The following is an 11,281-nucleotide window of genomic DNA, read 5'->3' on the forward strand; positions in this document are numbered from 1 at the left end:
GTCACCAGCAAAGCACCCCCACACCATCACACCTCCTCCTCCATGCTTAACGGTGGAAACCATGCATGTAGAGACCAACCGTTCACCTTGTCTGCGTCGCACAAAGACATGGCGGGTGGAACCAAAGATCTCAAATTTGGACTCATCAGACCATCATGTCCATTCCTTGTGTTTCTTGGCCCAAACAAATCTCTTCTGCTTGTTGCTTTTCCTTAGTAGTGATTTTTTAGCAGCTATTTGACCATAAAGGCCTGATCCGCGCAGTCTCCTCTGAACAGTTGATGTAGAGATGTGTCTGGTACTAGAACTCTGTGTGGCATTAATCTGGGCTCTAATCTGACGTGCTGTCAACTTGCGATTTCTGAGGCTGGTGACTCGGATGAACTTATCCTCAGCAGCAGAGGTGAGTCTTGGTCTTCCTTTCCTGGGGCAGTCCTCATGTGAGCCAGTTTCGTCGTAGCGCTTGATGGTTTTTGCAACTGCACTTGGGGACACATTCAAAGTTTTTGCAATTTTCCAGACTGACTGACCTTCAGTTCCTAAAGTAATGATGGACTGTCGTTTCTCTTTACTTAGCTGATTGGTTCTAGCCATAATATGAATTCTAACAGTTGTCAAATAGGGCTGTCATCTGTGTACCAACCTGACTTCTGCACAACACAAATGATGGTCCCTACCCCATTAAGAAGGCAAGAAATTCCACAAATGAATCCTGACAAGGCACACCTGTTAAGTGAAAATCATTTCAGGTGCTGAAGCTCATTGAGAGAAGGCCAAGGGTTTGCAACGCTGTCAACAAAGCAAAGGGTGGCTACTTTCAGGAATCTGAAATATGAAACATATCTAGAGTTATTTCACACTTTTTTGTTTACTACATAATTCCATATGTGTTCATTCATAATTTTTATGTCTTCCGTGATAATCTACAATGTAAATAGTCATGAAAACAAAGAAAAAAACATTAAATGAGAGGGTGTGTCCAACCTTTTGACTGGTAGTGTATATACTAAAATAACTATAATGGAGATTTGTTGTATTTTTATTGCATTTTGCCTCTTCGAGGCTTTGTTACTTTAACGTTCATAATATATTAATCAAGAATGGACACCAACCTCTTTGTTCCTTAGAATCTTCATCTTTCATTCTGCATGCTCTTGCATCACTAATGCCTTTACTTTCCTCCTTAACGACCTCCATTATTACAGTGTATCAGGAAGATATGTTACACCTGATTTTCGCGTCTTCGTCACGTTCAAAATGACAATATACGTGAAAAAAAAATTAAAGACAAATATATCAATCTGTTCCATGTGAGAAGGAAAAGGAAAAAAATCCACATAAGCTACGATATTTACAAGAACTCAAACAATATTACATTAGAGAATATAATCTATTAGGTCTAATTATGTAATAAAATATATTAAATAATGTCGTTGGGTTACTTTTGTAAAACATAAATTCATTTTTTAACGTTAAATATCGATTTATACACCTTACATGTACATTATTCAGCTCAAAACCACAAACCTCTTCTCGACCGATTTTCAGCAGACCTGGCGCAGCCCTGATGACGTCACTGACAGGCGATAAAAGTTCTATATCCCGCGGTTTGCAAACTAAAACAGTGCACTACCATCTGTTAACGAAGACTAGAGATAGAAGATGATGTCTAAATGAGAACTAACACACTAAAAAGAGATTGAAGGAACGCTACTTGATTATAATAATTACTAATAATTAATTCTAGGGGAACTGAACAGATTTATCGAAATAAATCAGGACATGTCTGTCGAAAATTGAAAACCTTGCAAAATCTGCATGCAAAAAAAATTACAGAAATTGTTCAAATTCTCCAGAAAACATCACATTTTATAAGAAAAACACACAAAACAATCCAAGTCAATTGCAACCCATGATCAAACCCCATAGGCTACCTAACTACAAAAAATATTTTGGGCTGCTACTTAGTCTAAGCAATGGCAATGTTAATGCAACTGGCTAATCGTTACAGCCTTAGGACCACATAGCACCTGAGTGGTGTTAAATAGTAGTGCAGAAAACACGGAGTGTATTGCACCATGTTTCACCTGCATATAGTGGAAGATACTCATTCATATCCAGCAAATTAAAGTAGCACAGCTTCAGATGGAGCTAGGAGAAGATGCTGATCAGAAGGACACATCTGCAAACTGAACAGCTTGACTACTAGCTAATGCTGGGCACAGTAGGCTTGCCTATGTGGAGGATCCTCTGGTGCTGTTGCTAAATGATACAATGAAAACATGTCTTATATATATATATATATATATATATATATATATATATATATATATTTTTTTTTTTTTTAATTAAAATAAAAGTTATTTAAATAAAGAAGAAACTATAAACCTCAAAGTGAAAGTATTTATTATGCATTTGTTTATGTACAAAAATTTAAGTAGCACATCAAATCTCTGACCAGCTGAAGTGTACTGGGTTATTGTATTCAAACTTGACCTTCACCTGTAGGATAGATTAAATTAGGCTTGTGCTTCAAGTTCAGTGTCAGAGAAGATTTTTTTTTTCAGCGAGGCTTTGTCCCCAATAAATAATCAACCACCCTTTAATTGCATAGAGGGAATATATATAATTCTTTAAAAAGGCATAATCTCTTCCCACAGGTAATTCTGCATCATGTATAGACCCTGGCAATTTTGCTTCCAAATTTGAGATGCGTGACATAATTATATTGTGGATAAAAGTAGCGATTTGTATTTTATTGTATAACCATTAGATTATATAGACAAATTATTACATCACTATCAAAATTCTGATACCACAGAATGTTATTTTACTATTAACAATCATTTTCTGATGGAACTTCTACATTCATTCACACTTCCAATGATGTTTCTGTATGCATTAATAAATGAAATTATGTATAGTTCTACATCTAATTACATAACACCATCTCATAGAATTTACAAACTGACAAACATCACACCTCTAATAAGATTATTTACAGGGATTTGCACAAAATTGTGGAGGTGTAAATTCTATAGAAAATTTCCTGTGAAAAAATAAATGTGTGAGATGATGTCAAGCTGTAGAATATTTCTGATGGAAAGTAAAGATTGTTGTGTACAATAACAATACATATTCCTTCACGCCCACTGGATTCTCATGAAAAGGACAAACCTCTGAAACCTGCTGAAAACCTCTGAAGCTTTATGGCGTTTATATGAAATAAATTCCTTCCATGCTTTCACTATTTCTTAAGTGCCTTGCTGTTCTAGCCTGTATCATTCTAGACAATGATTGAAACTTTGTATTGTTCGCACTTCTTGAGTTATTCCCCCCTTAAGATGAATCATTAGTTGTTTTCCTCATTTGTAAGTCGCTTTGGAATAAATCGTCAAATATGCATTTGTCTTCTTTACATGATTTTTGCAAATACAAACAAAGTAGGAATACTGAAGTTTCATCCACACAATAATAGTAGTTGACTGGTTAAGCTTATTACTAATTTTTTTTTAAAAATGATTTCATTGAAAGACTCTTCAGTTATTCTCTGAAGAACTATGATGACCAAAACTACATATTAAAGATATGATAGCGGAAACAAGAAGGAATATAAGACTTATACTGGCATTGTTTGACCGATTCTAAAGTAATTTAGAATATTGCTATTTTCTTAAGCCGGGGACACACCTAACGATTAGCTGAAACATTCTAAGACTGAACTGAACACACATACCGATTGTTTCCTTCGACTGGAGCCGATTTATATATTCACACATGGAATTTGAACACTGACTGTAATCGCAGACTGAATGCAACTGGCTCTGACTGGACGCGTTTGAGCGCGATCAGTCATAAGTATCAATTTACATTCATAATCGGCCTTACAATCGTTAAGTGTGTGCGCGGCTTTAGAGCATCCCTACAAATTTTGTAGCATTTCACAAAAAAACACTTTGGTCTCCCTTAATATTCCTCTACCTAAATTTCCAAAAATCCTTTTTGGAGGATATTCTGTCCAAGAATTTGACTTAAAGGTAGAGCTGCACAATTAATCGTAAAAAGATTGCGATCTCCATTCAAACTCCCACGCGACCTTATTCCTAAATGACAATGATTCGATCTATTAAACCTTTGACAAAATTACACCGGAACACCAGAGGTATGAAATAGCTTCACAGTCCTTTCAACCAAACAGTATCATTATTTCTGTTAGAAATATTCAAATTATAAAAGTTTATGGTTTGGATAAAATCACTGATGTCAACGGAAGCGATCATAATAAAGCAAATCAACTTTTGAAAGCAACTTGCCTCTTCAAATAAAGATTGTATCAATGACATTGTTACACCAGAAGATGGCAACAAGTGATTGTTAAAAATGTATTCGTCACTGAATTATTCAATCAAGAGTTTTGTTTAAAAAACGCTGATTCGTCCAGTAATGAAACAAGTGAAGTATTTATGAGTGAGTCATTGAATCATCCATTCAAGCTGATTTTTTAAAAATAATTCATTCAAATTAATAAAACATTTTAAAGAGACTGCAGCAATTAACATTTTGTCAGAACCTCTATCAAATTACATGTTATTTTGTTTAGTTGTCTGTTCAGAATTGTGATCTCTATTTGAAACAAAAAAAATCGTGATTCTCAATTTATCCAGAATCGTGCAGCTCTACTTTAAGGTGAACTTTCCTCAGTTTCTCAACTTTGGGCAAGCCTTTTTTAAATGTTTCCCTAGATTTCCATATCGACTGAAAGTCTTTCCACATGAAGGGCAGAGGTACGGCTTCTCTCCAGTATGTACTCGCTCATGAATTTTCAGGGCTCCTGACTGAGTGAAACTCTTTTCACAATGTGAACACTTGTAAGGTTTTTCTCCAGTATGGATTCGTTCATGCACTTTCAGTTCACCAGCTCTAGTAAAATTGCTTCCACATTCCAAGCATACATAAGGTTTATCACCAATGTGTGTTTTCTGATGATCTTTAAACCCGTTAAGCCACAAAAAACTCTTCCCACAAAAAGAACACACGTAACGTGTTTCATCTTCATGAATTCTCATGTGTGTCTTTAAGTGTACGGCCAAAAAAAACTTCTTATCACACCGCTCACAGTTAAATGGTCTTTCTCCAGTGTGAGACAGCAGGTGAGTTTTGAGATTGCCAGCTTCTGCAAATCTCCTGCCACACTCAGAGCACTGGTGTAATTTCTCTCCAGAATGAACCTTCATGTGTCTTTTCAAGCTTCTTTGGTGTGTGAAACTCTTCCCACACAACATGCATGCGAAAAGCTTCTCTCCAGAATGAATTTTGGTGTGTTCCTTAAGACCTTCCTTTTGCGTGAAACTCTTTCCGCACTGAGGGCAGGTAAAAGGCCTCTCGCCAGAGTGAATTCGCAAGTGTCTCTTAAGGTCTCCTGAACTTGTGAAACACTTTCCACACTGAGAGCATGTGAACGGCTTCTCTCCAGTGTGAATTCTTATGTGCCTCTTAAGGTCTTCTTGACGTGCAAAACTCCATCCACACTGAGGACATGTGAAAGGCTTCTCTCCAGAGTGGATTTTGAAGTGATCCTTAAGGCTTCCTTTGCATGTGAAACTCTTCTCACACTGAGGGCACGTGTACGGCCTCTCACCAGTGTGAATTATCATGTGAATCTTCAGGTGTCCTTTGCGTGTGAAACTCTTTCCACACTGAGAGCAAGTGAAAGAGTTTTTGTCTTCTGTTCTCTGAGCTGTTTCTTGTGAAGGATTATTGTCATTTTGTGACCAACTACAAGATTGTTCTCCATTTATGAAATGATGAGGTTCCTCATACGGATCTTTCTCCTCCACTTCATTCAGTTCTTGATTTTCCTCTTTTACTTCTGTCAGGCCTAAAACATGTTTAATTTTCCAAATCAATTCAAGAATGACAAAGTGAAATGCAATCTCCCAAACAATTTCCCAGCTAACGGGGAACATTCTCTCCAAGTTATGAATATACTTTCTTAATAGAATATAACATTAATAGAACGTTCATACAATCTGGTCTTTAAAGGGTTAGTTCTCCCAAACATGAAATTTCTGTCATTAATTACTCACCCTCATGTCGTTCCAAACCCGTAAGACCTTCGTTCATCTTCTGAACACAGATTAAGATATTTTTGATGAAATCCAAGAGGTTTTTTCATCCTCAATAGAAAGCAACAAAATTACCACATTAAAGGTCCAGAAAAGTAGTAAAAACATCGTTAAAATAGTCAATGTGACTACAGTGGTTCAACCTCAATTTTTTGAAGTGACGAGAATACTTTTTGTGTGCAAAAACATAACAAAAATTACGACTTTATTCAACAAATCCATCTCTCCCGTTTTTTATTTGCTTTCTATTGAAGATAAAAAACAAACCTTGGATTTGATCAAAAATATCTTAATTTGTGTTCCAAAGATGAATGAATGTCTTAAAGGGTTGAGGGTGAGAAATTAAAAATTTGGGTGAACTAACCCTTTAATAATGTTCTCAAAAGGCTAGCACAAAAAAGTTATTTATACATTGTTAATGGAACTTTTTTTTCTGAAATGTTTTAGTAACATTTAAAAAAGAAAGAAAGAAAAAGTTAGACTAAGTGTTTCAGAATGTTCAGAAATTAATCAAAAGTAACATTCCCATAATGTTTGCAAAATTATGAATATGATATTCCCTTAACATTCCTATACCAAGAGAAACCATTTTAAAACATTTAAAAACTAAATGAACGTTTGAATGTTTAGAGAGCACTCAGAAATAAAGTTTTAATAACTTAAGGGGAACATTAGCAAAACGTTCTTAGAACAAGTTTTGAACATTGCTGGGTTTATGCCATCTGATCTGTTATGATCATTTAGGATGCATTTTGTAAATTATTTTCTCTAAAACACACTACAGCTCCTGTGAACTGTGTAAGAATTTGTTCATTGTCAGCAATCATTAATGAAGAATCAAGAATGGACACCAACCTCTTTGTTCCTCAGTATCTTCATCTTTCATTCTGCATGCCTCTGCCTCACTCATGTCTTCTCTCTCCTCTTTAATCAACTCCATCTTTACAATATTATGTCACTGAGATCTCAGCTGGGGTTTTACTGCTTGTTTGAAAAGGAGACTTTATCACCTTTGAGATTATGGGAACATTTGAATGAAATGAAGAAGCTAAATAACTATGCAAAATAAATCCATGTTTCATAGTAACGCCCATAAATGATGCGCCATTTGAGGCAAACAGCACTTTACAAAAGGCATTACAATATCACCTATATCGCGATAATCTAGGTTCACATTACATTACGCTAAATGCAGTAATACTGTCGTGTTGTTTAAGCACATTTGCAAATGACATGAACTACTTTTGAAGATTTTGTAACTATTTATACACCTTAAACCGTAAAAACAACCCAAATTTCACAGCAGTCTGAGCGCGCCGCAGCCCATATAACGTCATATCACGTATGTAGCAAAATAAAGGTCTGTAGGAAATAATGCAAAATGTAAGTCAGAAGGTAATTTTGGTGATATATATTTAAGCGCCACATTTGTTTTCAAGTAATATGTTGATATATCAGCGTTATAAGATATATACGATGTTAATTTAGTGATACGGGTTTTTGTTTTTCTTTCAACATCCTCACTCCATGCCTGTAGGTGGCGGAAATGCACCGAGTTTAGTTTGCAAACCTTTATAAAATGTAAAGAAGAAGACAGAAATACACTTTGCGATGCGAAGCATCTCCTATCTGGATAAGCGATAAAGGGTCCGTGTTAACAAGATTCGTTTAATGAAGTGAAGCTCGGAGGTGAAAACCGTAAACACGCGGCACGTACTTTTTATGGCCTAGTAGATGTGTACAAATTGACATTAAGGCCAATAAATGCATGAATATTTCCATCTCTGTAAACGTGGCAAAGTCTCGTTACCAAACAAACAGGAAAAATCTAAGTATAACCGCTCATATTTAATGAAGTTTGCATCATTGATCGTTATGTCCTGTTTATTCCTGTGAAGCTGATTTGAAACAATCTATATGTTGTATAAAGAGCTATAATAATAAATGTGACTTGACTGAGATGTGCCTGACATTCTCGTAAAGATGGAGTTTATTAAAGATGACAGTGAAGACATGAGTGATGCAGAAGCATGCAGAGTGAAAGATGAAGATACTGAAGAACAAATAGGTTGGTGAGTTTTCAATAATCAAACTGTTAATCGTCAACAGTCAAGTTCAACCAGAGCTGGTTTAGTAAACCATGGCAGTATGGTAGTAATTTCAAGTTACAAAATACTAAACTAACACACAAAGTATTTAATGATTAAAATAGCAGGTTTGTGTGTTAGTCACTCTCACAGTTGTGGCAAATGTAGATCTATACACTAAACAGATTTATTCATGATTTGCGGGTTCAGTAGAAGTATACTGGAAAGTGTTACAAGTTATATAAATCACTGCCTGGTCAGCCATATTTCTAAGTTTAAAATTTATTTATAAGTTTAATTTAGTTAAATTAAAGTAGTGATAAATGCAGATGCACTACACATTTTGTCAATTAACACCTATTATCATGACTTTATATCAAATTATAGCACAGAAGTGATTTTTTTTTCCTACCTCAAAATGAGTTTTGTTCTGTAAATTCTTTCAGATACTTACATCTAATTGTTGTCATGTATGTGATTTCATTGGTTAAACTGATTCACCTGACCTTACCATTTGATACAACACTCCCGTCACCTACTAAAATAACATTGTTAAATAATTTGAGGAAAGATCATTATTTTGTATATTAACAGTGCATCATTCTGCACTTCATCAAAGATCTGATAAAAATAAATACTTAACAGCTGTTGCTTTCTGTCATTAAAGGGTTAGTTAACCCAAAATTGAAAATTCTGTAATTAATTAATCACCCTTGTGTCATTCCACAAGAGGTAAGACCTTCGTTCATCTTTAGAACACAAATGAAGATATTTTTAATGAAATCAGAGAGCTTTCTGTCCCTCCATAGAGATCCAACCTGACTACCACTTTCAAGGTCCAGAAAGGTAGGAAAAACATCATTAAAGTACTCTGTGACACAAGTGGTTTAACCTCAATTTTTGAAGCAACATAACATAATTTAACACTTTAATTATGAAAATATTGACTACAACACGTGTTCAAGAGAGTGCCACAACATGCGTGTTGTGTTCAGACTTGCGCGTTAACAACGCACATGCGCAAGTGTTCACGAGAGCACCATGATGGATGCATTTTGTGTTCACATGAGAGCAGACGTTGCGTGAACATGATTTGGATAATATTATTTTGTAAATTAAGCGGTAGATTGTTTTTTTGCGCGAACAAAGCAGTCGTGTCGCTTCGTAAAATTAAGGTTAAACCACTGGAGTCACGTGGAATACTGGTAATGATGTTTTTCTTACCTTTTTGGACTTTGAAAGTGGTAGTTGCATTGGATCATAAACCATTCGGATTTCATTAAAAATACCTTCATTTGTGTTCCAAAGATGAATGAAGTTCTTACAGATATGGAATGACACAGGTGAATAATTAATGACAGAATTTTAATTTTTGGGTGAACTAACCCAAGCTTCACTGTTACTTTTGGTTTCATCTTTTGTGAATTGATATTTGACCATATACTGTGTTCATTTTAGACCTGATGCAAGCAAAAGAGGAAAGTCAAGTGAATGACACAGAAGCTCACAGTTTCAGAAGTGGAAAAAAATCTTTTAGTTGCTCAGAAGTGAAAAAGAATCTCTCACAAGAAACGACGCAGAGAACAGAAGCCAACAATTCTTTCATCTGCCCTGAGTGTGGGAAGAGTTTCACACATAAAGGACACTTCAATGAACATGTCAAAATTCACTCTGGAGTGAAGCCTTTCACCTGCCCTCATTGTGAAAAGAGTTTCACATGTAAAGGACACCTTAAAAGGCACATACGGATTCACACTGGAGAGAGGCCGTACATGTGCAATCAGTGTGGAAAGAGTTTCAAATGTGCAACGAACCTCAAAGATCATCAGCGCTCACACTCTGGAGAAAGGGCGTTTAAATGTGATCAGTGTGGTAAAAATTTTATTTTGGCATCAAACCTAAAGGCCCACATGAAAATTCATACAAATGAGAAGCCTTACGTGTGTGCTGTGTGTGGAAAGGGTTTTTTGCGCTTAGGCTGTTTTAATGATCATCAGAAAATACACACTGGCGAGAGAGCTCATATATGTTTTGAGTGTGGGGACACTTTTACTAGATCCAGTGCCTTGAAGCAGCACCAAAAAATCCACACTGGAGAAAAACCTTACAAGTGCTCATATTGCGGAAAGGGTTTCACTCATTCTGGAGCCCTGAAAAGACATGAGCGAGTGCACACTGGAGAGAGGCCGTATCACTGCACTGCATGTGGGAGGAGTTTCACCCAGTCCAGTGATCTACAGAATCATATAAAAAAGCCTTGTCCAATGTTGTCACACAGTGAGCAAAGTTCATCTTCAGTTACAGTTTAAACAGTGAGAAGTTCAGAAAAACACAGTTTCTGCAGTTGTGCTGAATGAGCTGTCCTTCTGTTTAACAACTAGTTTGTACTTGATTTACAATGCAAACATTTCCTTTAGAAATGTAGGGTGTGTTTTCGCTGTCACATGCCACATGTTTGAAGGAACTCTTTTCTTCTGTGATGGGAGTAGAAATACTACTAATTGTATTGTTAATGCACCATTGTTCATGCCTTTCATTAGTCTTAGCTGTTGCAGCTGACTCCACTGAAATCAGTCAGTCAGTCTGGCTGAAAATATATTTCAAGAAATAAGGTTATTTTGGTCATTCTGGTTTTCTAACTGTGTCTAGCTTGGGCATGGTGTCATGTTAGAATAGTGTAGCATGTCTCGTACTGTATCTTACATTCAAAGACACTAATGTGTAGCGTATAGTGTGGTGATGACATTTCCAGAAATAAAAAAAAGTTACACTAATTTTCTACTGTGCGTGACTCATTCAATGAGCACAGAACAGGTTTACCTCAGTTTTAATCCAAGCGAATGTAGATGTTGTATCTCAGTTCTGCATTAAATAAAACATTATTTTAGGAAGTGATGTTTTCCAGTCATGTAAGATCAACTTACTAATTAAATTATTTAATTGTTAATGATTTGTGTCAATTGTTTTGTTATCTGAAGCCAAGTTATTCATCGAAGACTTGTGGTCATAGCAACAGGTCCATCACCTCAACCTGTATAATGTAAACAGAATTAGGGGATGTTTACATGA

At 35.8% G+C, this 11,281-nt stretch overlaps 3 protein-coding genes across 9 annotated transcripts in view; 1 reads left to right on the forward strand and 2 right to left on the reverse strand.

Annotated features, from left to right (window-relative positions):
* The window catches only part of LOC125250502 (oocyte zinc finger protein XlCOF6-like), a 5,369-nt gene extending 3,186 nt beyond the window's left edge, over window positions 1–2,183 (reverse strand). The window contains exons 1-2 of one of the 5 annotated variants that reach the window (XM_048163129.1): window positions 1,528–2,183; window positions 1,113–1,241 (exon numbers count right to left, since the gene is read on the reverse strand). In XM_048163129.1, the coding sequence (XP_048019086.1) occupies window positions 1,113–1,197 (85 nt within the window). In that variant the 5' untranslated portion in view covers window positions 1,198–1,241; window positions 1,528–2,183. The other 4 variants (XM_048163130.1, XM_048163131.1, XR_007180807.1 and 1 more) reach the window with 4 other exon arrangements.
* Window positions 2,184–4,553: 2,370 nt separating this feature from the next.
* LOC125250501 (gastrula zinc finger protein XlCGF57.1-like) lies at window positions 4,554–7,512 on the reverse strand. The gene is made up of 2 exons (XM_048163127.1): window positions 6,981–7,512; window positions 4,554–5,878 (listed from the first exon to the last, which is right to left on the reverse strand). Exons 1-2 carry the CDS (start codon window positions 7,063–7,065, stop codon window positions 4,698–4,700), a joined length of 1,266 nt encoding a protein of 421 aa, XP_048019084.1. The 5' UTR covers window positions 7,066–7,512; the 3' UTR covers window positions 4,554–4,697.
* A 200-nt stretch (window positions 7,513–7,712) lies between these two features.
* On the forward strand, window positions 7,713–11,159 carry LOC125250503 (zinc finger protein 239-like). 3 transcript variants are annotated; one of them, XM_048163134.1, is made up of 3 exons: window positions 7,717–7,814; window positions 8,109–8,193; window positions 9,671–11,159. In XM_048163134.1, the coding sequence occupies exons 2-3, from the start codon at window positions 8,109–8,111 to the stop codon at window positions 10,519–10,521; spliced, it is 936 nt and encodes a 311-aa protein (XP_048019091.1). In that variant the 5' UTR covers window positions 7,717–7,814; the 3' UTR covers window positions 10,522–11,159. The 3 variants fall into 3 exon arrangements, with proteins under 3 accessions (XP_048019092.1, XP_048019090.1, XP_048019091.1); XM_048163135.1 differs by having other exon boundaries at window positions 7,713–8,197; XM_048163133.1 differs by having other exon boundaries at window positions 7,714–8,193.
* The last annotated feature ends 122 nt before the right edge of the window (window positions 11,160–11,281 follow it).

Source organism: Megalobrama amblycephala, linkage group LG17 (assembly GCF_018812025.1).
Source record: "Megalobrama amblycephala isolate DHTTF-2021 linkage group LG17, ASM1881202v1, whole genome shotgun sequence".
Lineage (NCBI taxonomy): Eukaryota > Metazoa > Chordata > Actinopteri > Cypriniformes > Xenocyprididae > Megalobrama > Megalobrama amblycephala.

Coding starts and splice junctions, on each gene's coding strand:
- LOC125250503 (XM_048163133.1), top strand. CDS start 8,109: ATGGAGTTTATTAAAGATGACAGTGAAGACATGAGTGATGCAGAAGCA. Junction 8,194..9,670: donor AGATACTGAAGAACAAATAG/GTTGGTGAGTTT, acceptor TGTTCATTTTAG/ACCTGATGCAAGCAAAAGAG.
- LOC125250501 (XM_048163127.1), bottom strand. CDS start 7,065: ATGGAGTTGATTAAAGAGGAGAGAGAAGACATGAGTGAGGCAGAGGCA. Junction 5,879..6,980: donor AGATACTGAGGAACAAAGAG/GTTGGTGTCCAT, acceptor AACATGTTTTAG/GCCTGACAGAAGTAAAAGAG.